Below are 26,513 nucleotides of genomic sequence, written 5' to 3'. Positions count from 1 at the left end.
TACATTTCCAGTTTTCTGGTAATTAATTGGAGATAAGAGTCCCAGGGACTTTCTGTCTGGCTTCAAACGTCGATCTTCAGATCTCAGCCTCCTGAGTAGCTAGAATTATAGACTGCATATGAATTTTTAAGCACACGCTATACCAAATATTTTTGTGGGGAGGGTTCCAGATTTTGTTTTGTGCTGGTAGTGGAGCTTGAACTCTGGGTATGGATGCTGTCTCTTAGCTCTTTCTCTCAAAGCTGGTCTTCTATCATCACCATGCCCAACCTTACATTTTTGAGGGAAACCCAGCAAAAGCTGTCAGATGCTACTTCCCTGGGGGCAGTTCACAAAGTCAACAGTATGATGGTGACTATGTTCCTCATGATAAAGTCAATTTCTTTGCAAAGTGGGGCTGGATGGTTCAGAGAAAGTCAGTATGGAACAGGAAATGAGGGTGATGATGTTGAGTGTGATTTCAGGGTCTAGAAACCATACAGGCTCTAGCATCTACTAGGTAGTTAGTCACTGGTTATTTCCAAAGAGAATAAAATGTTTTTTTCAATTTAGGTATACTGCTTTGCTTTTTTTTTTTTTTTTTTTTTTTTGGTTGTAGGGCTTGAACTCAGGGCCTGGGTGCTGTCCCTGAGCTTTTGTGCTCAAGGCTAGCAAACACTCTACCACTTTGAGCCACAGCTCTACTTCTAGTTTTCTGGTAGTTAATTGGAGATAAGAGTCTCATGGTCTTTCCTGCGCAGGCTGGCTTTGAACTGTGATCTTCAGATCTCAGCCTCCTGAGTAGCCAGGATTACAGGTGTGAACCATCAGCATACTAGATAATGTTCCCAGCCCTGATATTGTCTCGTTATTTTTGAGATAAAGCTTCTCTTCCTGTCCAGATGAATACACCTATGTAAGGCTTCCTGTCTTAGTTAAAATAACAGTCCTGGGCCATATCACCCAGCTCTTCATGTCTTTCAAGCTTTTCTATCCAAGCTGGCCTTGAACTGCAACCCCAGCAGTCTTGGCCTCCGAAGTAGCTTATATTACAGACATGAGCCTTGGCACACAGTAGGTATATTGTTTATTCAAGAAGCTCCTAAGTTATCAGTATTAATAAGGATTAAGGTACTTGGATTTCACTTGTTAATCAGAAGGACTGTTGCAGCCCTGGAGTACCATGAACAATGTAGTGGGCCTGCCCTGGGGAAGTGTGGGGGACCTCTGCCCTGCTAGTCTGGGTGTCATGGCAGCTTAGAAAGGAGTAAATTCAGGAATAGCAGGTGAGAGAAGGGAAGGACATGGGGCCTCGCCCAAGAGCTCTTTATTTCTGCAAAAAGAGGAAGATGAGGTAAAATCAGGTACATTTTTCCTTATTTGTCAAATCCAGGTGGCAAGTACACGGATGGCTTGCTTTCTGTGTTTTCCATATGTTCGAAGTGGTTATAATTAAATTAATGTGAGGGACGTGCCAGGAGGAGGCAGAAAAGGGAAATTCAGGTATGTGGGGCGGGAGGGAGAGGAGCAGAGGAATCTGGGAGTAGAGTCAGGTAGGGCAAGGAGGGGCTGAGCTCTGGACTGTGGTTCTCAGCTGGGTGGGAGTTCTCGCTCATGCTGGCTGACAGGAGATGTGTGCGGGCTGAGGGAAGGATACAATGTGCTCTGGGACATTAGACATCTTGCTCTAGCCCAGGGACTTACTCAGTCACTTGGAGGGGTGGGAAAGGCCTGGTGCTCAGGTCCAGCATCCCGGCCTCTCAAACTTCACTACCCACCAAACGTGCTCAGGGTGAAGAGTGTGCATCTGCAGTGTGGCTGGAGCTTCTGCTCCTTCCTGACTAGCTCTAAGGGAAGGCGGGTGCTGCCACACCTGCTTTGAGTAGCAACCCAGCTTTTTGGGGGGAGCTGTTTTTTTTTTTTTTCAGGCTAGCTATGATGGGCACAGTGATAAAGCCTCAGTGTATTCCAGGTCTAAACCCACAGACCTGTAGGCGGGTTGTGAGGGTGAGGTTTCAGTGTTGGAAAATGTGTGTGTGTGTGTGTGTGTGTGTGTGTGTGTGTCTGTCTGTCTGTCTGTCTGTCTGTCTGTCTGTTGGTACTGGGGCCTTAAACTCAGGGCCTTGTACTCTGGCTTGGCATTTTTGCTAAAGGCTGGTACTCTACCACTTAAAATACAGCTCCACTTCCAGCCTTTGGGGGGGGTTAATGGAGATGAAGCTCACAAACTTTGTTGGCGAGGCTGGCTTTGAACTGTGATAGTCAGAACTCAGCCTCATAGGATCACAAGTGAGAGCCACCAACACTCCGCTGGAAGTGTTGTCTGGTAATTATGCAAACATCATTTGTATTTGTATCATTTATATTATCTTTGATTGTAGGAACTGGTGCTCCAGAACTTGGAGCTCAGGTACAGGTACAGGTGCTGCTTCTTATGTACCCCAGTAGCAGAACTTTTTTTCTAATTTGTCTGCCTTCCTCATCTGTAAGTACAGAACTAATCACCCAAAAGACCTGGTGGTAAAACAACAAACATTGTCACATGATTTCTGTGAGTCCCAGTTTAAATGTTGCTGAGCCAGGGGTCTCTGACTTCAGGTCAATTGAGGTGTTCGTTGGCTTGGGGACTGAGATATATAGCTCTTGGCTAGAGTTCTCCCCGCCCCCCCCCCCCCCCCCGATTGTGGAGCTTGAACTCTGGGCCTGGGCACTGTCCCTGCGCTCTTCAGCTCTAGGCGTGCACTCTACCACTTGAGCCACAGTGCAAATTCCGGTTTTCTGATGGTTAATTGGAGATAAGAGTCTCATGGACTTTCCTACCCCGGCTGGCTTTGAACCACAATCCTTAGATCTCAGCCTCCTGAGTAGCTAAGATTACAGGTATGAACCACTAGTGCCCAGCATTGGGCTAGAGTTCTTGCCTAGCCAAGCATGAGGCTCTGAGTTCAAAACCCAGTACTGCCAAAAAAAAAAAAACCCAAAACCCTCAAAACATGAGAAAGTACAAACTTGGCACTTTTCATTAATTCTGTTGTATAGAGATTTGTGTGTGTGTGTGTGTGTGTGTGTGTGTGTGTGTGTGTGTGTGTGTGAGAGAGAGAGAGAGAGAGAGAGAGAGTGAGCTGGTCCAAGGGTTTGAATTCAGAGCCTGGGCACTGTCCCTGCTCTTTTTTGCTTAAGGCTAGCACTCTACCACTTGAGCTACTTCCTGCCCCAGCTGGTTTTGAATCAGGATCCTCAGATCTCAGCCTCCTGCATAGCTAGGATTACAGGTATGAAATACCAGTGCCCAGTCTAGATAGAGATTGATACCTCCCCGGCCCCCACTCCCTCCCAGGCATTGCAAATAACAAATACTCTGAGAGTGTAAATCTTACTTACCTTTGGGTTTCTTAGACTATGTTTTTCAGGATATGAGAATTTGATACCAGCTGAGTAGTTGACTTGACTTTTTAACTTTTCCTTTCTGTCTCTGGATTGAGAGAAATGTTAGCATGGAACAACTTCTTAATTAGGATCGTGCATGAATGTTGTAATAAACACACTTGAGTCTTCAACTATGGAATGTAGGTTTAGAAATCAAGTGTGTTCCCGGCGACCTGGCATCCTTGCTTATAATGGCTCTGTCTCTGTTGCTTGTCAGGAGCTGTTGGCATTAGTTAAAATTAGCTGTACAGGCTGCCATAGATTAGGGGCAAGTGTGGTAAACGAGGACTTACTCTTAGAAAAACGAAACAAATTCATCTTTGAAAATATAAATTCATCCATTGCCCCCATTTAAAGCAGTAGGTGCTTGGTTAGTTGATAATAAAAATGCACATTTTTTTGTGGTGGTCCAAGGGTTTGAACTCAGGGCCTGGGCACTGTCCGTGAGCTTATTTTGCTCAAGGCTAGCATTCTACCATTTGAGCCATAGCTCCACTTTTGGCTTTTTTTTTTTTTGGTGGTAATTGGAGTTATCTCAAATTAGAGTCTCACAGACTTCCCTTGCTGAGCTGGCTTCGAACTGAGATCCTCAGAGCTCAGCCTCCTGAGTAGCTAGGATTCTAGATGTGAGCCACCAGTGCCTGGCAAAATGCACTTTTTTTTTTTGTCAATCATGGGGGCTGAACTCTGGGCCTGGGTGCTGTCTCTCAGCTCTTCAGCTCAAGGCTAGAGCCCTACCACTTGAGCCACAACATCACTTCCGGCTTTTTTCTGCTTATGTGATGCTGAGGAATGGAACCTAGGGCCTCATGCATGCAAGGCAAGCGCTGTACCACTGAACCACCTTCCCAGCCTGCAAAATGCACTTTTAAAATGAGTCTTTTCTAACTAACAGGTCCTTTGACCCCTAGTGATCCTTTGAAAGTGGTTTTCCAGTGTTTTGGGGGCATCTTGGGAAGCATTTCAGGAACAAGCTAGAAATATTCTGAAAAGCCCGGTACTGGTGACTCAAATGCAATTCTAGCTACTTAGGAGGCTAAGAGCTGAGGATCATGGTTCAAAGCTAGCCTGGGAAGAAAAGTCCTTGCGATTCTAATATCCAGTTAACCAAAAGTGGAGGTGTGGCTTAAGAGACAGTGCCTGTGCCCTAAGTTAAATCCCCAGTATCAGCAAAACAAAACAAAACAAAACAAAAAAACAACGAACAGTAAATAAAATAATTAAAATAAATAAAATAAAATAATTAAAAAATTTAACATGCTTCCAACATTCTGCACTTGTCCAGACTTCCAGCTTCTGTGTGGCCAGCCCACTGCATGTAGATTGTTCATTGTCTTTGTCTTTTCCTTTGTGACCTCCAGGAAGGTACAGCTGGGCAGAGATTTTTCCGATCTTGTGTGCCCGACTTAGATTGGATCTTAAATGCCTGTGGTGTGCACTGAGTCATGATGGAATTGGAATCGACTCCAACTCTGTGTAGTTCTCAGCTCCTATAAGGGGCCGGTCCAAAGATACACCTGGTTTTTGCCTTGATTCAGAAAGCAGGAATTCCCACTTCTTCAGTGTTTGTTGTCTTTGATGTCTGGTATTTTCATCATGGATACAAAGTCTTAGAACCTTCTTCCAATTTTTTTTCTTCTCTTGTAAGCAGCTACTTCCTAATGGCTCTCTCCCTCCTTTTCTTCCTTCCTTCCTTCCTTCCTTTCTTCCTTCCTTCCTTCCTTCCTTCCTTCCTTCCTTCCTTCCTTCCTTCCTTCCTTCCTTCGTTTCTTCCTTTCTTCCTTTCTTCGTTCCTATACTGAGGTTTGAACTTAGGGTCTCACACTTACTAGGCAGGTGTTTTACTACTTGAGCCATGCCTCTAGCCTTTTATGCTTTCGTTATTTTTCAGGTAGAGAAAACCTAATTTTTTGTGCCAGTCCTGGGGCTTGAACTCAGGGCCTGGACACTGTCCTTAAGCTTTTTGCTCAAGGCTAACACTGTACAACTTGAGCCATAGCTCCACTTCTGGCTTTTTGGTGATTGATTGGACATAAGAGTCTCACAGACTTCCCTGCTTGGGCTGGCATCAAACCTTGATGCTCATATTTTAGCCTGCTGAGTAGTTAGGATTACAGGTACAAGCCACTGGTGTGCCCAGCAGGGTCTCACACTTTTATGGCTGGCCTCAGTTAGCTATCCTCCCACCTCTGCCTCCTGCATAGTTGGGATATCAGGTGTGCCTCACCATACCTGACATTAATTGTGGTTTGAAAAGAAAGGCTTTTGAAGGGCAATTCTGATTTCAGAACAAGGATACTCTCATGCTAGAATTTATTTAATAGGGTAGCCAACCTGGATAGACTTTTGAGGTACTTTCTGGAAATCCCCATACCCTTAGCCTTCCAGGTAAGGCAGGCCTGCCTGGGTGTTTGCAGCACCAGGTCTGAGCACCTCCCCTTGCTAGCCAAGCTTTGCCTTCTGCAGTCCTGTGTGTGGTAAGCTCCAGGTCAGCCTCAGTCCTGATATGCAGAGCTCTGCAGGGCACCTCGTCATCAGTTCAGCAGGCTGCACGTAAATCATGCTTGCTCCGGCCTTTGGACACTAATGTTCCCTTATTAAGGCATAAGTAAGCCTTCCTGTTCTCATCCATTCTTTCAGCCATGCCTTTTTTTTTTTTTAATGACTGCATAATATGGCCTGTTTGTGGCTCCACCAGCCACCTCCTGCTTCCCCTCCCCACTCCACCCTGGCCCTTGCCCTCCTTACTTTCTTTTGAGATTCAGTTTATTTTTCTGGAACTTATCAAATTCCCTAAGGAAGCTGGGTACCTTATGAATGGATCGAGGGAAAGGAAATTCTTATCTGGAAAAGGAAGCAGTTACTGTGTTTCTGCCTGTGATATCCTGGCCAGTTAATGATTTTGTGCATACATTCTGGTGGCAGTGTTGGTACTTCAGAGGGAGAGAGGGGAAAGCAAGGCTCAGTCCAGAGAAGGAAATCATCTTCCGCTAGAGCCAGGGCAGTGGAGAAATATCACTTTGTGACTGTCATTCTGCCTAAATAAACAGAAACCTCATTGTTTATAATCCTGTAAAGGAGTGGAATTCAGCCCAGCCTGTGGGCACATTTTTCATATTTCCCCACTTTCTGCTCAAGCCCAAGATCTTTGCTCTAATCCTTTGCACGTTTCTGCTCCCAGGGACTCTGTCTCTATTCTTGGGACTCTGTCAGATTTCCTTTAGCTCTGAGATGCTGAAGAGCGAGGAAACATCCTCTTATTTCTCACAGTTTGGCATGAAAGAAGAAAGGGAGATTTTTTTTCATTGTGTTTTTTTTAGACCAGGCCCATAAAAATACCTCCACTCTTTCTTAGAGATGTTTTAGGGATATAAATTCTTGTCTAAATAATTACTGTTGAGTGTAGAAAGGACTCTGGAGTTTAGACATTGTAACAACAACTTTATTATTCTCTCTTAGAAACCACAGGAAAATGATATAGCTCCTTTTTGTTGTGGTTGTTCTTGTTTTTCTGTTGTTGGTTTTTTACAAATAGGCTGATACTATAATGCACCATATTACTTTTTTGGTATCATTTTTTTTAATCGTGTACAAATTATAGTGGAACTGAGGCACTCTGATGTATTATTTTCTTCCGGTGGCGGGGGGCGGAGGGAGAGACAGACATGCTTTTGGTGACATTTAGACATCACAGAAAGGCTAGTAATGTCATTCTAACAGGATGACAAAGTGGCCTGGGTGCCGGGCGTGGTCCTCTGTGCTCAGACCTGTGTTAAATGATCAGCTGCGTTTGATAACAGACGGAGGGCTTTCTTAAGGCAAAGTGGGCATCTTTGGAACTTTGGTGCTTAACAAACAAAATCTCTGCACCAGAAAGTCAGCTAGCTTCTCTTTTTGTTGTGGACAGCTGCCGAAATGGGTTGTGGCTTGAACAAGCTGGAGAAACGCGACGAGAAGCGGCCTGGGAATATTTATTCAACTCTGAAGAGGCCTCAGGTAGAAACCAAGGTGGACGTGTCCTATGAATACCGTTTCCTAGAGTTCACGACCCTGAGTGCAGGTGAGTCTTCCCAGCCCTGGCTTTCCTGGTAGCTGGGAGGGCTGGGACCCCGAAGGGTGTCTGGTGGGGACCTGGGGGCCTGTGAAGGGGACAGCTTCCACGATCCAGACTTTTCTTGGTAGCCTTGCATGTAACAGAGAACAGCTACATTACAGTGAAAATGGTAGAGCCAGGAGGGTGCCAAGCAGTGCCATGGGCATACTTCATATGATCCTGGGTCCAGCCGGTTTTAGAGTTGGTTTGGTAGTGAGCCCCATGGAAGATGTTTACCCTCTGTTCTCCTGTGACTCTGTCCTGTGCTCATGTTTCTGTCCCCCCTGGATTGGACTCTGCCTTTCCCAAAGCAAAAGGAGTAAGAATCTCTTCCCATGGCCAGTATCCAAGGTCACTGAGTGACCGTCAATGTCATTTTAGAGCATGTGCTGATCACCTACTATGTGCAGGTAGCCTGGGCTGGGAGTGGTTGGGAGCCATGTCCTGGTTTCCTAGAGCTGGTGGAGAGAGAAGACCCAAACCTGTAACAGAAGAGCAAGACAGGTTAGAATTGTAGGTTGGCAGGTGTGGAAATTGACTATTTGGAAGAGGAAAAAGATACTTTGGCATTTTGGACCCCAGAAAGATAAGAACACAACTGGGCATTTGTCACTCAAGACACCCCCTCCCTGGGCCTCTGGGTGGGTGTGAGCTTCTCTGAACATGAGGAAGGATGAGTGAGAAAAATCTTTCTGTTTGGGGTTTGATCCTGGCTCTGCTCTGCAGTCAATGGCAAATCCCTAAGCCTTAAAAGGGGCATGTAGTGTTCTGTCAGGGGCTGCCATGAAGAAGAGAAGAGAGAAGGCCTGAAGTATTGCTCCTCCTTCCTCCTTCCCCTCCCTCCCCTCCCCTTCCCCTCCTCTTTTCTTCCTGATCCTCCTTCTGCTTCTCTTTCTTTTCTTCCTCCTGCTCCTTTCTTTTCCTTTTCCATTTCTTCCTCTTCTCTCCTCTTCCCCCTCTTCTTCCTCTTCCTCCTTTCTACTGTGATCTAAGCTGATGCTGCACTACTTCTTGAGCCCTGGGAAAGATGGATGGCTGGGCATCAGCAGGGACATTTGTGTTCTCAAGTCACCAGCACCAAACCCAATTGTCTTTTATGCTAATATCAACACCTTTCTTTGACACAGTGGGGCCTGACACCTCAGTGCCTGCGGCTTCTGTTACCATTCCAGTCCCCAGCCTCTTCAGATCCCTTCACGAAGCTAATGGAACTCAGTGATTGGGAGCATTTGGTCATCTCTTTATTTGTTCAGTGGCTATTTGGGTACCTGAAATGTGCAGTGCGTTGAAGGATAATTAAGGAAAAACGAAGGCACCTTTAGCTTTTCCTAAATGTGCTAGAGGAAAATAGATGTTCAACACTGATTGTTAAAGGGCTGAAATTTCTCTCTTTTATTTTACTTATTTATTATTAATTGGTAGCACTGGAGTTTGATTCAGTGTGAATTAAGAACCTCACATTCCCTTGCTTGGCTGGCACTCTGCTACTGGAACCATGCCTGCACACCAGTTTTTTGTTAGTTAATTGGAGATAGAGTCAGACTTTTCTTCCCACTCAACCTTTGAACCTGGATTCTCCATATTTCTGAGTACGTGGGATTACAGGCATGAGACACTGGTGCTTGTTGTCTTTTGTAGATTTTTTTTAAACATCTGTTTCTTTTATTAAGAGTGATATTGGGCTTGGAAGGTGGCTCAGTGGTAGAGTGCTTGTCTTGCATGCATGAGGCCCTGGGTTCGATTCCTCAGTACCATAGAAGCAGAAAAAGCCGGAAGTGGCACTATGGATCAAGTGGTAGAGGGTTAACCTTGAGCTGAAGAGCTGAGGGACAGAGCCCAGGCCCAGAGTTCAGGCCCCCCCTCCCGACAGAAAAAAAAGTGATATTGCTTACACTAAAGATCCACAAATACTTATTGCTCTTTGCCTCTGCTGCTTTGAGGTTCATTCTCTGGATTATTTCCCTGACCTTTCTTGTTGCTGTTTCCCAGGACCCCAGCGGCAGCCTTTATCCTGCTTCCTGAATTGTGCTTTCTTTGATGACATTAACTTTTGTGATTTGATCATAACTACATGCCCATTATAAAGAGTCAAAACTACACTGGCTTCCCTCCCTCTTCAAAGTACCCTGTGGGTCCTCTGCTCAGTCTCCCTCTGCCTCTCACTACCTTCATTCCTTCTTCTGCCTTGGGCTTTTGCCCTGCCTGGTAGTTATCCCCAGGAGTCTCTGCCTTTTTGTTTTGTTTTGAGACCATCTCCATACTGAGATAAGGCTGGTCTCAGTTGCTTTTTCCCTCTGCTTCAGCCCTTTAAGTGCTGAGATTACAGGCAAATGCTACATACCCAGCCTGCCTTATTTTCTCAACTCCCTTCCCCCCCCCCACCTTTTCTCTGAAATTCTCCATGACTATTTGAAACTTCTGCCTCCTTCCAAGCTCCTACTTCCTTCCCTCTGATTTCCCCAGCCATGCTTCTAAAGTGCTTAGATAGTTTGCTTAGTTTCTCTTGTTTGCCATCTTCCTTCTTTCATTCATGAGAAGGTAGAACTCCTTGGCACACTGGCAGGGATTGTGTTTGTCTCCTCATTCTCAGGACAGTGCCGAGCACTTCCTGGATAATCACTGGATGTTTGCTGAATGAATATTCAACATACATTTTTGCATCCTGCTTTTTTTTTTTTTTTGCAACTTAGCATTGTATAGCAAGCATGCACTGTCATCCGTATGCTCTGAGAGAATGATTTAAGGTCTTTACATGATTTAATCACTCAGTGTACTATAATTTATTTAGCAGTCCCCTTTTATTGGACACTGAAGTTATTTTGGGCTCCAGGCTATTATAAATAATGTTGTGATAAGCGATGTTGTACATAAATCTTTGTGTACATTTCTGATTATTTCCTCAGGAATTGCCAAGTTGAAGGATATGAACGTCAAGACTGTTGATAAATTGCCAAGTTGCCCTCTAGATAGGACATGTTTGTGGAAAGCACACATCTATCTCTTCATGCTCAGCTCTTCTAAGAGTTCCTCTGGGCAAATGAAGTTGAGGTTCAAGTTCAAGATGAAGCTCAGAGGCTTATGGCTTGGCCTTGGTCTTCCTTGGAGGACAGTGTCTATGGCAAAATTGGTTCTTGCTCACTCAGGGTACTCCTTTCTGAGCTTCCCACAGTGCTCAGACCCCTACACCTTACTGCTTGCCATGGTCCTGCCCACCTGAAACTATTCCTCATGGACACGAATCCCAAGGATCAGCACTTGCACACCTGTAGGATACTTTTACTATAGCATAGACTCATCCTTTTTGTGTTTCCTCATTGAAGGTCAGGCCTTGTTTTCCTTTCCTTTCATTCTCCATTCTATTTAGTGGGGTCCTGGTAAACCTAGACATTTCTATGAGACAGGTAGATACTTCAAGCTGTGATGGTGAGTTCTTCCCCATTCTTGGGGAGGAACAGACACCTGTTGAGTGCCCACTGCATGCTACGTCTTGTGGTAGACATGCCATTCCTGATCTCATTTCATTCCTGATTTCTTCAGCTTGATGGCCATCTACTGCATTGAATGCATGTAAAGTTTTCAAACCTATAGCTCTGTCACCATGTCAAGGAGCAGAATGCTACCACCCCCGTCCCTGGCACACTTCTCCAACACTGCCTGCCCTCCAGACAACCACCAATCATCTTTCACTGAGTGCTGAATTGCTCTTCTGCCACCACTTTTATTTTTTCGAATATTACCTAAATAGAATCACTCAATGGTATCTATGCTTTCTAGTCTGGCTTTTTCACCTGCATGGCTGACTTGCTAAGGAGCTTTGTTTTCTGTCATCTGTGCTTATTCCTCTGGCATTTGAGAGTAGGACTCCAGGGCTTGCTTTTCTACTCAACTGTGGATAGACATTAGGCGTTTCCACTCTCTGGTTGTTGTAAAGCTGCTTTGCACGATCATCTTTGCGTGGTTTCTGATGCCATTTTACCCTTGCAAGACGTAGTGAGGATCTGAGTATGCACAGTCCAATACTGAGCTATGGGTGAACTCAAACTTACATCCCATGGGTAGCAGTACAGTTCTAAACTACAAGACTCTTGGGCAGCATCTATGCCAGTTACCACAAGTTAGAAACTTGTGTTATCATGCCAAAGGGGATAAGAGTGTTCCTCTTTCATATAGTTGGGCATAATGTTTCATAGGAGATTGTGATTTTATGTTTGGGACTTTGAACTCAGGCTTGCTCAGCTTACCAGGGTAGGTTCTCTAGAGCCATGTCTCTAGTCCTTTTCTTGCTTTTTTAGGTGGGATCTTGCATTTGTGACTGGGGTCAGTCTCAGTCTGTGATCCTCCTGTTTATACCCTGGCTGAGATTATAGGTGTAAGTCACAATGCTAGGTCTCATGGGAGATTTTTTTTAAAGTGGCACTTGACATGCTTATTTTACATAGGGAAGATGTGACACACATACACATGTACTGGCTTTATATGTACATATATGTGTGTGTGTATATATATATATAAAATACATAATTTTCTTTAAGTAGTTATGTGAGTTTCAGTTCAACCTGTGAGTTGATGAATACATCTTGACCAGTGTCACCCCATTTGACTCCTAAGCAAATACAAATTGTTCACCTATATCCTGGTGGCATAGGCAGGAAGCAAAACTCGGGATCAGAGTTAATACAACTTTCATTTGTCCCTTGCTTAACGCTTAGGGCTGTGTACATGAGAGTGAAGTCTCTCTTGTAAGACTGGCAGAGTAAAAAATCAGCAGGAAGTTCATAGCCTAGCTCATAAGCTGCCAAGAATGGCAGTTTGGGGTGATTTGATTGGACCTTAAATATACAATTAAGTCTGGTCACCGAGGGATGAACCTGCCCAGAAAGAGGTTTTGTCGCAGGCAGAGGCCTATAAAACATCACAATTTCTGCACACCAGTGCCTCACGATCCCTTTTATGTATAGATAGTTGCCAGTTTCTTGGTGCCAGGCCACTTCAAAATCATGTGAAAGCTGCCTTGTTGTCTCTGGAGAAGCTACTGTTTTATACCTTGGGTGCTGGGGTCAGTTGGCCTAGTGAGGGATCAGTACAGTGAGACCAATGCTTGGGGCTTAGGCTTTGCTTCACCTGTCATTCTGCACTCTCCCGTACAGGCTTTCCCAGACAGTGCTCTTTCAATGTGAACGATGCGTACAGGGGCATAGCCATCCTCTCAGCAACTTACATGGGTCAGCATGATTCTGCGGGTCTAAGTCTGCATTATAACTACAGCATAGTGGACCATTTTATCATGAATGCTCTGCCTTGATTTCAAAGCACTTATATAGGCCTGCATGTACTAAATGTTGACCTGGGACTTACAGGTGAGCCAGACAGAACTGTCCCCAGTAGCCTTAGTTTACTTGAGCTGCTGTAACAAAATACTACACACTGGGTGGCTCAAACAACAAGGCATTCACTTCTTTACAGTTCCAGACTGGGGGGTCTACAGTGAAGGTGAGGGTGCTGGAATGGCTGGGTTCTTTATTTGGGGGGGGTTGTTAAATGGCTCACAAACAGCAACTTCTCACCCTGAGTTCACTTATGGCAGAGGGGAAAGAAGAGTGTAGGGGCAGAGAAAGGGAGGGAGGAAGAGAGAAAGGGGAGAGAGAGAGAGAGAGGAGAGAAAGAGAGAAAGAGAGAGAGAGAAGAGAGAAAGGGAGAGAGGCAGAGAGAGAGAGAACAAAGTCTGTCTCTTAAAGACACTAATGACAGTTTGCTTAGGACCCCACCCCTAGGATCTCATTTGATCTTCCTTACTTCTTTTCTCCAAATACAGTCAAACACATTAGAAATTAGGGTTTTAGTGTATAAACATTGAGTAACATGATCCAATCCATGTCTCCATTTACTTGGCTACTCTAGATTGATTCAGAATGTCTCTTTTCTTTTACTAGGGTTTGAATTCAAAATCTCACTCTAGCTAAGCAGGTAGATTCTCTGCCACTTGATCTACACGGCTAATCTACTTGCTTTTAGTTTGTTTGTATATAGTCTTTTGCCCAGGCTAGCTTGGTTTTCTAGCCTCTCATCTTCATTCCCTGAGAAGCTGGGATTACAGGCATGAGCCACCATATTTGGCTCAAAATCTTTTATAGAAGGAGACCTAGTACTTGGTGCCAGAGTGATGGTGAAGGATAGGTGGTAGTCTCTTGTCTTCATGGAGAGGTGGAAGGCTTGAGATCTTTGGGTGTATTTGGAGTGATCTAGGCAAAGGATGGGCAAAGAAAAAGGGTGGGAGGAGTTAATCTTTCCAGGCAGAGGGAATAACCTGTGAAAGGGATGAGAATCCAGAGATTGTGTAGATGGAGAACTGCAGAAGGTTCCACTTTGATTGGAGTATGGAGCTTGTGAGAAGTGGAAGGCAAATGACAGAAGGTCTTAGTGAGGAGTCTAGCCTCCCCTTTCCTCTTCTCCTTTCTTCCCTCCTCCCTCGTCTCCTTTCCCCTCTTCTTCCCTCTTCTCCCCACTTCTTCCCATTCCTTCTTTCCCCTTCCCCTTTCTTCTTTTCCCTTTTCTGTGCCAGTACTGGGACTTGAACTTAAGGCCTTGAGCTCTCACTCAGGTTTTATTTTTTTGCTCACAGCCTTTTTGCTCTCCCATTTGAGCTATTCCAGTTTTTTACTGGTTAATTGGAGGTAAGAGTCTGGCACTTGTCTTCCCTGGGCTGGCTTTGAATTTTGATTCTCACATCTCAGTGTCCTAAGTAGCTAGGATTACAGGTATGAGCCACTGGCACCCAGCAGGAGTCTGGTCATTTTCAAGAGCTCTCAAGGTTTTTAAGATGGAAAGAAGTTGGTCAAAATCAAATTCCATAAAGATGTCTTTGAGTTTAGAGTGAGGAAGAATGGAAGGGGGCAAAACTGAGGGAGGGATGGTCATTTGGAAGCCATTGAAGTGGCTAGGCAAGGTGAAGGTCGTCTCCAGATAGTGGCAGTGGAGGAAAGAGCGGGGGGTTGCAGGGGGCTAGGTGAGAGAGGAGCAGGCGTCTGCTGTCAGGATCACACACCAGATGCTCTGACTCTGCTTAACGCATTTTCCAATAATGCTGTCACTCTATCATACAAGCAGCCCTGTGTCTCTGTCTCTGTGTTTTTTCAGAGGAGGAAATTGCTTTGACAGGTAGTGAGTTGTATACAGGATCCGAATCCAGGGTCTTAACTCTGCACAGAGGTCTTGTCCATTGCACATGAGGGCGGGCTCAGGGTGATCATGTGAGTCCTACTGTGTGCCAACTCGTAGTGTCTGCTTGCACAGCTTTATTGAGGGGAATTCATACACAGGGAAACGGGCCCATGTTCCTATCTATAATCTATAATCTCCATATTCATGATGACTTCCCTGTTACCCCAGAAAGCCCTCTCAGCTATCACTGCCTACCCTAGTCTGCTTCCTGTTGCTGGAGATTGGTTTCACTTCTTTTTGAAGACCGTATACATAGAACCATTCAGTATGTGTACTATTATGTCTGGCATCTGTGATTTATCATGCTGATGTATCAAGAACGTGTGCCTAGGCTAGGTGGCATGGCATTCTGTCATCTTAGCTACTTAGGTGGTGAGGATCAGAAGGATTATGGTTTAAAGCTAAGGTGGACAAAAAGTGAGAAATTCCCCTCTGGGCAAGTAAGCTGGATATGGTGGCGTGTGTCTGTAATCCCCACTGTGAGAGAAGCATTGATAAGAGAATTGGGCTTCAGACTGGCCCAGGTTAAAAAAAAAAATGCAAGCTATTACCTGAAAAATACCTAAAGCAAAAAGAGGTGGGGATGAGGCTTGATTCATGGAGCCTGAGTTCAAAGCCCAGTATGTTGAAGGGAAAAAAGCCCGTTCCTGTTTGTTCAGTTCATTGGCATGCACTGTGTTTTGTTGGATCCCTCTCCCATCGAGCATTCAGTCTGTGTCCAGTTTGAGGCTATTATGGAGAAAAATTCCTATGGACATTTGTAGACAGTTCTTATGTGATGTTTTCCTTTGTGCAGGATGCGTGTGTTGGGGTGGGATTGCTATGTTGTTTGGTAAATGTGATCCACAGTAGGTGTACCCTTTTACATCCTACCAGCAACAGAAGCAAGGCAGTAGCTTAGGTTTTATACATGTAATAAGCAGAGGTACTGTGTATTCCACACCTGGTATTGTATTCTTCTCCTTTAAAGGAATTTACAAGCCAGGTGCCACTGGCTCATCTGTAATCTTAGCTACCCAAGAGGCTGAGATCTGAGGATCACTGTTCAAAGCCAGCTCTGGCAGAGTGAAATGCTGAGATTCTTATCTCCCAATTAACCAGAAAAATAGCAGGAAGTGGAGCTGTGGCTGAAGTAGTAGAGCAGTAGCCTTGAGTGGATAAACTAAGGGATAACACCCAGGGCCTGAGTTCAAGCCCTCCTCCAAGTCCTACTCTTAAAAAAAAAAAGTGACCTTTGTAGAACATCTTGTTGCCTTTCTGAGCACCTTTCTGCACTCTGGGCTTCCTCGGTTCCCAGGTCCCCTGCATCACGCAGAGATAACAAGGCTTCCACATGAAACAATTCAGAAGTCTCCTTCACCTCATCGCCTGTCTCCTCAAGCTGGTCTTTCTTTTTTTCCTCCTAAATTCTTGCTTACAAATCATTCCCATGACACACGTTCCAGGCCACGCAGCCACATTTTTAGAATTCCCATCTTTGTGGTTTTCCTGTCTAAGAGCTTTGAGGGCTGACCTCTGGGAGACTGACCAGGCTCATGCTGGGATGTTTGCCTGCCAGCATTTCAGCCTTCAGTTCGGTACCAATTTTGGGTGGTCAGGATAAGAAGACAGGGTGACAGTCACTATTTCTAACATGCCAATTGATTGTGCAATGCATTGTTGAAGAGCTTAGTTTTTAAGTTAACATCCAGACTGGGCAGCGTTAACCCTGAACACAAGCACCAAAGCAGCTGGTAGTTACTGTCTCTAAATTGTCTTTTGACACCCTCTTCCCAGCGTTGTGGGGGGGCAGGAGGTGGAGAATCTAAATTGAATAGATTGGCTACTTATTTACATCTTGTTTGGAAAAAATAGAGCTTTTTTTTTCTCTTAAGAGTGTGAATGTTTTAACGGTTGCTTGTAAATCTTGGCATTCTTAGTGCTTAGGATTTAAATAGTTGTGAATGACATGAAAGGTGAGATCCAAGATATTATTACTGAAATAATGGAAATTTCCAAAAAAGACCACGAGACTCCCAGAAATCGTTATTACCTTACAGCAGTGGCTTTTAAACCTTGAGTGTACACCAGAGTCACCTGGAGAGTTTGTTACCCCAAGCTCTGGACTCAGTCTAAATTTTGTCTCTAGCAAGGTAACAAGTTCCCTGATACTGCCCAGGCTGCAGGCCTGGGATCCACACATTAAGGGCCTTAAAAGACCACGTGGAGTAGGAATTTCTTTATTCTGAGTGGAGCTGGTACACACAATGACCCTGATGTACATTACTTACTTATGTATCTACCACGACCAACTTGTACTTTCCTTTCTTAAAGTGCCTTATCATATTTGGAGAGACAAACTATGAGCCTAAAACCATAAAATTCAAGTTGGTATTAAGATTTGCCAACTTTGCCACAACCAGGCCACAAGCTAGATAACCAGTTCATCTCACAGAATGGCCTCAGGGTTAGTGCTCTAGAGAGCCCTCCAAGTGAGGCTGCTGAGCTTGAGCACAGGTAAAGAAGCAGTTGGTGAGTCCAGGTTGCTGCTCTGAGCATGAGCATCATCAAGAATGATGTCAGACCTTGGGCTGGCTGCACCTCCTGAGTGACTGTCCTTTTCAAACATGACCCAGGTTGGTAAGCCCTGGTGTAAACAGTAGGTGGTGTGAAGATTCTCCATCCACACAGATGAGCCACACTGAGGGCTGAGCTTTAAATTTAAAGGTGGTGCCTGGACATTTGTGATGTGGGGTGGGTAGGGAGACTCAGATTAACCCCATAGAAATGGGCATAGTAGTGGAGGGGCAGGAATGTCGTTTTTGAGGCCAGGTTGGGGGTGGGGGAGGAGAGGCAGATCCAAAGAAGGAAGATTGGAGGGGCTCTGGCTTTGCTGGTAGACCACTTGAGAAAATTTAAGATGCCCTGTGTAGGTAGGGTGCACACTGAGGACAGCTGAGCCTCACATGCCACTGAGATGCTGGAGGACTCAGTGAGGAGGGGTGTCTGCTGGGGAATTTGTTCCTGGTGCTCCCCTTAGGTGCAGAAGCAACCACACCTCCCAGCTTAGTCTTGAAATATGCATGCACACATGCTCTAGTACTGGAGCTTGAACTCAGGGCTGGGTGCCGTCCCTTACCTTTTTCGCTTAAACTGGCTCTCTACAATTTGAGCCGCAGCTCCATTTCTGTTCTTTTTATTTGTTTGTTATGCTTAATTAGAGATAAGAGTCTCATGGACTTTCATGTCCATGCTAGCTTTGAATCTCCATCCTTAGATTTCAGCCTCCTGAATAGCTAGGATTACAGGTGTGAGCCACTGGTTCTTGGGGTGTTGTGATGATTTAAAAGTGCGAAAACAACTGGGCTAGATGTTTTGCCAACCTCCATGGAGGGAGACAGTGGAGGAACTCCCAAGAGTGAGAGCCTGAATGGGTAGGAAGGTCTCTTCAAGCAGCCTGGTGCTCAGCTGAGGTGTACAACAGGACAGGTGGGTGGGGATAATTTCTTGCTGGTCAGGAGGTTTGTTGTCTTTAGTTTGAGTGTGCACCCAGTCACTTTGTAGTTTGGAGCCTTGGCGAGTGACCGTCACTTCCTTCACCTGCATTCGGGCAGGAGAGCACAATTCTAGGTACTTCTGAAGCTTTTCCCAGCATAGACTGGACGTGTTGGGAGCCTAGCCATACCCACACGTATGGCCATTGTTTCCAGTCCTCTTTCCTGTCACACTTGGCTCTAACTGTTCACTTCAGAGGCAAGTCTGTGGGCCATGGTTGGCCAAATCTGGGACCCCTTTGGTCCTTTGTCTGAAGTCTTTGTCTGAACTGGGTTTCCTCCACTCCTAGCTGCCTTCCCTGCTCCTTTGTTGACCCTCTGCCTATCTGACCAAGCTCCATAGAAATGACTTGACCAGGTAGTACAGGTGCTTACGGAGTTGGCAGAATTCACATCTGGTTGCAGGGGCCTGCAGGTGTAGTCCCCTCTTCCCTGAGAGGCCTGGACCTCTAGGTAGCATGGAAAGGAAGGGAAAGGAGTTTGTGTTACAGGAGGATTCTTTGTTAGAGTGGGTTTCACCATGGGGTTCCTTTAGATAGAGCCTCAAGGACCCTGAAGTGTTTGTTTTGCCATCCGTTAATGAGGCATTTATTACCTCTCTCTAAATACGATAACCTGCAGCTTTAGAGCTAAGCCGACTCATCTATGGCATTTGCAACACTTCAGAACCAAAGAGGAGGCAACATCAACTGAGGTTCATATTGGGATTTTTTTGGTAGGTAAAAGAAACAAATAAGCAAACTTTGAAGCAAAATGTCAGAAGCCATGGAGAAGTGACTGTGGATGGATAGAAGGAAGGCCCAAAGCATCCTTTGATATGAAAGCCTAAGGCAGCAGGGCCTGTGGTCTGAGTTGGGGATGTTGAATTTGTGTGTGTGTGTGTGTGTGTGTGTGTGTGTGTGTGTGTGTGTGTGTGTGTGTGTGTGTGTGTGTGTGTGTGTGTGTGTGTGTGTGTGTGTGTGTGTGTGTGTGTGTGTGTTAGTACTGGCCTTGAACTCAGGGCTTCGTGCTCTTACTTAGCTTTTTTGTTCAAGACAGGGGCTCTACCACTTGCACCACTTCTGGCTTTTTAGTAGTTAATTGGAGATAAAGAGATTTGTCTGCCCAGGCTGCTTTGAATCTTGATCCTCAGATTTTAGCCTTCTGAGTAGTTAAGATTATAAGCACGAGCCCTCAGCACCCAGGTGGTGTTCACTTTTTGTATCCACAAACCTTAAGCCCATACTAGAGAGGGTCCTCCAGACAGCACGTAACCTTTTTATTTCTTTTGATAGTACTAGGGTTTGAACTCAGTGCCTTATGCTTGCTAGGCAGGCTCTCTACCACTGTAGCTATACCCCCAGCCCTTCTGTGCTTTGAATATTTTCCACACAGGGTCTCACATCTTTTGCCTGGGCCAGCCTAGACTTTGAACTTCCTACCTCTGGTTCCTGAGTAGCAGGGATGACAAGCGCGTGCCAGTACGTTTAGCCTACACCTTTAATCTTAATGGCACAAAGACTCTGACTTGTTCCTCAGTCCTTTGGCTTGCTGAGGATGGCCCTGCAGATTTATGTTGTCTAAGCCTGGAGCATTTATACTATTTGTATAAGATCTACAGGCTTGAATGATGGTATTCATGCTGTTGAGATGACAGGTGTCAAGGTGCACACACCATGCTCACTAGAGAAGCTCCTAAGGACACGGAGTTTCCAAATGAGGAAACACTGGGAACATTGAAGCTCCCTACTGGTCTCTAGGCTTGTCTTTGCTCATAAGCAGCCTGGATCATGTGGTCTCCCAGGCATTACTTTGAGATTTGACAGGCTGTGATCCAAATCAGATTCAGTTGTCACAGCCCTCCCTTCCATTGTGCCCGGCCATGTAATTTGTGGTAAAACAAAGGTGGTAGGGATGTAAGTACACCCAACGTTGCCTCGAGCTATGTGTTGTGTCAGATTATGTGGTTCACAACACACGTGCATAGGTTTTAGTTCAGTTCATCTTCATGACTCTGCTTGACAGCTGGGAGGCTCAGTGCACAGGGTGGTCCTGCCATTCTGGATGCATCTTTTCTATGTGGCCTGGACATCTCGCTGCTGCCTGAGATCACTGAGGGTGATCTTTTTTTGTGCCAGTACTGGGTGTTGAACTCAGGGCTTTGGGTTCTTGCTTGGTTGAGCCACAGTTCTACTTTTGGCTTTTTGATGGTTAATTGGAGATAAGAGTGTCACAGACTTTCCTGCCTGGGCTAGCTATGAACTGAGCTCCTTTTATCTTAGCCTCCTGAGTAGCTAGAATTACAAGTATGAGCCTCCAACACTCAGCTTCAGATGACACTTTTTAAAACCAGTCTTCTTGTTACCTACCAGAGACCTCTTTTCTTTCATACTAAGATCATGAATGGAGGTTAAGAACCCACTGGAATAGTGTGTGTAGGCTTTTCTTTGTTGCTGATTTTGAAATAGACTGGCTTGACCTCTGGCTCAGATTGAGAAGGCCAAGTGTGTGCACTTGGGTATTGGCTCTCAGACCCAGCTTGTAAACATGTGTGGAGCTTATTTTGAGTGTGGTCTCCTTTGAAAATAGCACATGCAGCAGGGCAGGGGACATTTCTTTTGGGGGAAATCACTCTATGGTCCTCTAGGTATTATGGACGCCTGTGAAGCCAGCTGTTCCTTCCAATATAATTTGCAGACTATTAGAGAAACAGTCTCTTTGGACCCACTTTCAGCTTCTGTTTCCTTTCACTGTTCATTAATAAGTTGAGCAGCAGACTTTTCACAGATAGATAATGTGTATGTTTTATTTCAGCTTAGGTAATAGCAACTGTTAGGCGCTGAAATGATTTCATTTCCTACCTGGATTTCATTTTTGTTCCCGGTTTCTATAATTATTGGAAGTTGGTTTTTGTTTTTAAGACCCAGGCAAGGAAGTCAGTGGCATGAGTTACGAGCGGAGGCTCTAGTTAGGAGGTGTGTTAAAAGCAGAGTTTGTTTTTAAACAGTATGCAAAAGGTGACCCCTGAGGAAATCAGTCACTGTAAACTGTCTTACTGCAGATGACTGTGCTCTTGGCACAGTTGGCCAGGATTTTGTAAGATAATATGTATGACATGGCGGTAAAACTGTCTGAGCAAGGCTGCGTGTGTGTGTGTGTGTGTGTGTGTGTGTGTGTGTGTGTGTGTGTGTGTGTGTGTGTGTGTGTGTGTGTGTGTGTTGGTTTCTGATGCTATTAGTCCTGATGTTATTACACATTCATGGGATGACTTATCACCCTATTTAAGGGGAGCCAGGCATTCTTACCATTCCATTTATTTATTGCCAGTACTGGGGCTAGAACTGAGGTTTTGGTAGCTGTCCTTTAGCTTTTTAGCTTTAGGCTGACACTCTACCATTTGAGCCACAGATCCACTTCCGGCTTTTTGGTGGTTAACTGGAGATATGAGGCACATGGATTTTTCTCTAAGGCTATGAACCTGGATCTTCAGTCCTCAGCCTCCTGAGTAGTTAGGATTGCAGGCATGAGCCCTAGCCCCTGGCCAATATTTCTTTCTGAATGTAAAACTCATGCTCCTTGCCCAGATACTTCATCTCCAGACCAAGAAACAAAAGCCTTGTGGGGAAAATGGACAAGACAGTGTATGTGTGAACACATGTGTGGAATTCAAGCAGTAAACTTCAATAAGCTGACTTTAGTAAAATTAAATTCCTTGGTGATGACCGTTATCTGTCAAAACAAAACCAAATTATTTTTTTCTGCAGGGATTCATAAAAGCCAGTCCTGTGATAGTGGTAATAATTTCCATCTAATTTGGTTAAAGTGAAACAGAAAACAAGTTAATGTTCTATGTACCCTACTCATTTTTATTATTAATATTGCTTCCAAGAAATTTTATCAAGAGGTTTTATCCAATTTCATTAGTGTCCAGTATTATTTTATAGTTTGATCAGATTTTACTGCTGCTTCAAAAGAAAGGAGGCCTGTTGAATTTTTCTGTTTGTGTATGGGAGGTACTCAGGGCCTTATCTTCTTAGGCAGATGCTTTACCACTTGAGCCACACCCCACACATTTTTGCTTTACTTATTTTTTCAATGGAGTTTTGCATTTATGTCTGTGCTGGCCTGGATTACAATTTCTTATTTATACTTTCTGTATATCTGGGATACAGATGTGTACTACTTTTCCCAACTTTTTATTTGTTAGGTTAGAAGACTTATGAACTGTTCTTTTTTTGTTTGAGTTGGCTTTGAACCACAATCTTCCCAGTCGCAGCCTGCAGAGTAGCTGGGATTATAGGAGCAGGCTACTGGCCTGGCACAAGTACTTCCCATACTTAGTACTGGCTGAGATTTCCACCCCCCCCCCCGCCATTTTGTTGTGAGAACATGCTTTTCAGGACAAACATATGATTTATCAGCAGAGTATGTTTGATAGACTCATTGGGGCTTGCTAGAGGAAAAGGATTATTTCAGCTGAGTATGATGGTTATAAATTTAGAACTCCACATGGAGCCATGAGAAACACATGTTGCTTGTGACCCTAGTTGATAACATGGTCCTAAGGGAGCTGGCCAGCATTTTGGGAGGAATGTTTCCTATTGGAGGAAGTAGTCTTGTCCAGCATTCCATAAGATTAATTCATTGGCTATTTATTTATGAATATTCTTGTTCTCAGGCTGTGTTGTGTTATGGTGGTGAGCAAGATGGCAAGGTCTCAGTGTATGAGAGTTTAAAATATCTCACCATATTCTGGAATGATTAATGGCTGAGTCTACTGTCTGTTCTCAGTGTCTGAATTCAGCTCAGATTGGGCACAGGCCTAAAGAGGAGAGTCTGTGTTTCCTCAGGGATCAATCTGCCTTGCCTTCCTGAGGCCTGCGTGCCTGCAGGTCAGTCTGCTGTTTGGTAGATACAAGAAAGCTATGGAAATCCTAAACCAATCTAATCTTGGGGTCCACTCCACTGCTACAGATGGGCATCTGAGTAAAGCCAGCCTTCCAAGGGTTGGCTGCTAGTACAGACTGCTGGTGTAGGGCTGAACTTTGGGGTGCTTTGATTCACTAAAGGTACCCTGGATCCCTTGGCTTCAATTCATCATGACTTCCTGGTGAGAGAGGATATTTTAGGCTAGAGTGACATAGAGTGTGTGGTGGAAAAGTTGTTATTGTTGCTTCTGTCAGCCCAGCTCAGATAATGCCAGAAAAAGGTATAAGGGCTGGGTGCCGGTGGCTCACGCCTGTAATCCTAGCTACTCAGGAGGCTGAGATCTGAAGATTACGGTTCAAAGCCAGCCCAGGCAGGAAAGTTTGTGAAACTCTTATCTCCGATAAACCACCAGAAAACCGGAAGTGGCGCTGTAGCTCAAGTGGTAGAGCTCTCTTCTTGAGCTGAAGAGCTGAGGGACAGTGCTCAGGCCCAGAGTTCAAGCCTCATGACCAACAAAGAGGTACAAGGTATGGGAAGAAGGACCTTGAGGTTTCTGGATTGCTTTGCTTTGTCTCCCTAAAATGGTGGTCCAAGTGCTTCTCTTTGCACAACCATTTCTTTCCAACCTGGAAAGTAAACAAAACCCAAAATTTAGCCAGGTGCTGGTGACTCAGGCTTGTAATCCTAGCGACTCAGGAGGCTGAGATGTGAGGATCATGGTTCCAAGCCAGCCTGAACAGGAAAGTTTGTGAGACTCTTATCTCCAGTTAACCACCAAAGAGTCAGAAATGGGAGAAAAGTCAGAAAAACTGGGAGAGAACAAGGGAAGGGGTGACAGTGTAAAGAAATGTCTCTGTACATCACCCTTCTAATTATAATAAAAAAACTTTAAGTCAGAAATGGAGTTGTGGCTCAAGTGATAGAGTGCCAGCCTAGAGTGGCAGTTTAGAGGCCTTGAGTTCAAGACCCACCACTGGCACACCAAAAAAAAAAAGTCCCATTTCTGTCAGCAGCTTTTCTGTGGACTTTATATAAATGGATTCTACCACAACAAATGTGATTCAAGCAAACTTACCTTTAAAGCAAGTGTTGGAAACTGGTGTCCTAAAGAGCACATAGATGAGGCCTGCCATGAGCTTGGTTTCAGACACCAGGACAACTGAGGAAAACACAACTTTAAAGCCCATGTTCTGCTAGTTGTGTGATCCTGGTGGCATCTGCTAAGATGGCCACCCACCATCCTGCATCATGATAATTGTGCTCGAGCATGGTTTGGACCTAGTCATTGGTTCCTGGTGAGCAGAACACAGTCAAAGCCATAGGTTATCACTTCTAAGATTGGGTTATAGAAACCCAGTAGGTTCCATCTTGAGCTCTGGCTGACTCCGTCAGAGGGAGGGAAGCTGACATGTTGTCAACTGCCCTGTGGAGAGACTCACATGGCAAGGCCCTGCCTGCTCACAGGCAGTAAAACAGTATGCCCTCAATCTGATGGTCCTGGGGGGAACTGACTCTTGGTAACAGCCACAGGCATGAACTTGGACATGAACCCTCCCAGGGGAGCCCTGGCTGCTTCCCTCAGGTAGTCTATTGTGAGCCAGATCCCAGCTCAGCAGCGCCTGGGTCCTGATTCAAACTGACAGAGCAAGGAGGCAAAGTTTTAGGTACTTTGTTACATACCTTTCCAAGCAGCTTGTATTGAATGAGATTGTGTATGAGAGGTGGTATGTGGAGTTGTCAGACACAGGCTTTCAATTCTGGCTCTGCCCCTCAGTAGTTGTATCTTCTTGGAAAAGTCACTTAGACTCTCTGTACCTCAGTTTTCTCATGTGTAAATGGGAAAAAGTCTATCTATCTATCTATCTATCTATCTATCTATCTATCTATCTATCTATCTATCTATCTATCTGTCTGTCTGTCTGTCTGTCTGTCTGTCTGTCTGTCTGTCTGTCGGTTGATCGATCGATCGATCGATTGATCGATTGATCTGCTGGTACTGGGGCTTGAAATCAAGGCCTCTGTGCGATCAGGGTTTTTTTTACTCGAGGCTGGAGCTCTACCACCTGAGCCATATATGCACTTCTAGCTCTTTTTTTTTTTGTGGTGATTAATTGGAGGTAAGATTCTCACAGACTTGTCTGCCTGGCTGGCTTCGAACCCAGATCCTCAGATCTCAGCCTCCTGAGTAGCTAGGATTACAGGCATGAGCCACCGGTGCCTGGTGAAATAGGGATTTTGGCTTTCAGCGCCTGTATTTTAAGGTGATGATTAGCTAGAGAGGGTCATGGTAGGTTTTAATTGGCCCCACACCTAGGTCTGCCTCAGGGGGCGTGAGGGAAGCAGGGTGACATCAGGAGCCTCTTAGATGCGCCCAGGTGTTTTCTGTCTGGCTGAGGACAGTTTCCCAGAGGAAAGGGCAGTTGGGAGCTCTCAGCAGCCAGCACACAGCGCCTGGAGGACGGTCCACTGGGGGATGGGTCATGGTTCCTTAACGACCATTAACAAGTGTGATTTCCAGCTCCACCGAGATTTTCTGCTAGCCTAGAAGCAAATTATCACTGTGCTCATTTTTCCATCCTTGTCATTTCCTTGATGCCATGGAGACACGGCCCAGCATCTAATTTCATGCCGTGGGCCTGGTGAGTGGAGCTCGTCTCTTCTCCAGACTAAATTACACGTTTAAGAAAAGCCTTCTGCTTGGACTCCAGTTTTTCATCAGCCTGGTGATAAGTCACTAAGCCTGGCTTCCAGCTGTGGGAGACAAGGTTTGTGGCATTTAACATATTGACTGAATGCCGGTGCCTTGTGATTAGTCCTCTGCAAGGCCCCAGCACACATGAAAATCAATGATGGGGCTGGCAGCAGAAGAGCCCCTGACTTTGAGGACTGGCTCATCACTGGTGGGGAGTTGGGTGTGGCTCTTCCCACATGTTATTTGCTTGTCCTCAATTTATTGTGGGCTCTTTAACTGTAGATACACACAAAAGGTTTTCTCTTCTTCTTAAGCCCTGTTCCCCCACCCCCATTCATTATTTCATAGTACAACGTTTTCAACTCAGGACCTTGTGCTTGCTAGGTAGACACTACTACTTACGCCACGCTTCTAGACCTTTTTGCTGAAGTTAATTTTTCAGATAAGGTTTCAAGTATTTTCCCGGGCTGGCCTCATACCTTCATCATCACACCTATTTCTCCAGAGTAGTTTGGACCACAGGCATGTACTAACATGTCTAGCTTATTCTTTGAGATAGAGTCTTGTTACCTTTTTTTTGCCCAACTGGTCTTAACTTCAAAAAGTTAACAAGACACCCTCCTAAGTAGCTAAATATTACAAGTATGTGCCACTGCATGTAAAT

The 26,513-nt window shown here is 45.1% G+C and overlaps 1 protein-coding gene across 2 annotated transcripts in view; it reads left to right on the top strand.

The window, feature by feature from the left end:
• Rftn1 (raftlin, lipid raft linker 1) overlaps positions 1 to 26,513 on the top strand; it is a 222,179-nt gene that overhangs the window by 9,481 nt on the left and 186,185 nt on the right. For both annotated transcript variants that reach the window (XM_070018648.1, XM_070018649.1), the window contains exon 2: positions 7,313 to 7,465. In XM_070018648.1, coding sequence (XP_069874749.1) covers positions 7,321 to 7,465 — 145 coding nt within the window. In that variant the 5' untranslated portion in view covers positions 7,313 to 7,320. The remainder of the gene's footprint in view (positions 1 to 7,312; positions 7,466 to 26,513) is intronic.

Source organism: Dipodomys merriami, unplaced genomic scaffold (assembly GCF_024711535.1).
Source record: "Dipodomys merriami isolate MVZ:Mamm:240054 unplaced genomic scaffold, mDipMer1.0.p SCAF_13, whole genome shotgun sequence".
In the NCBI taxonomy this organism is placed as follows: Eukaryota; Metazoa; Chordata; class Mammalia; order Rodentia; family Heteromyidae; genus Dipodomys; species Dipodomys merriami.
The sequence above is the reverse complement of the archived record's forward strand: the minus strand, read 5'-3'. Positions and strand labels throughout refer to the sequence as shown.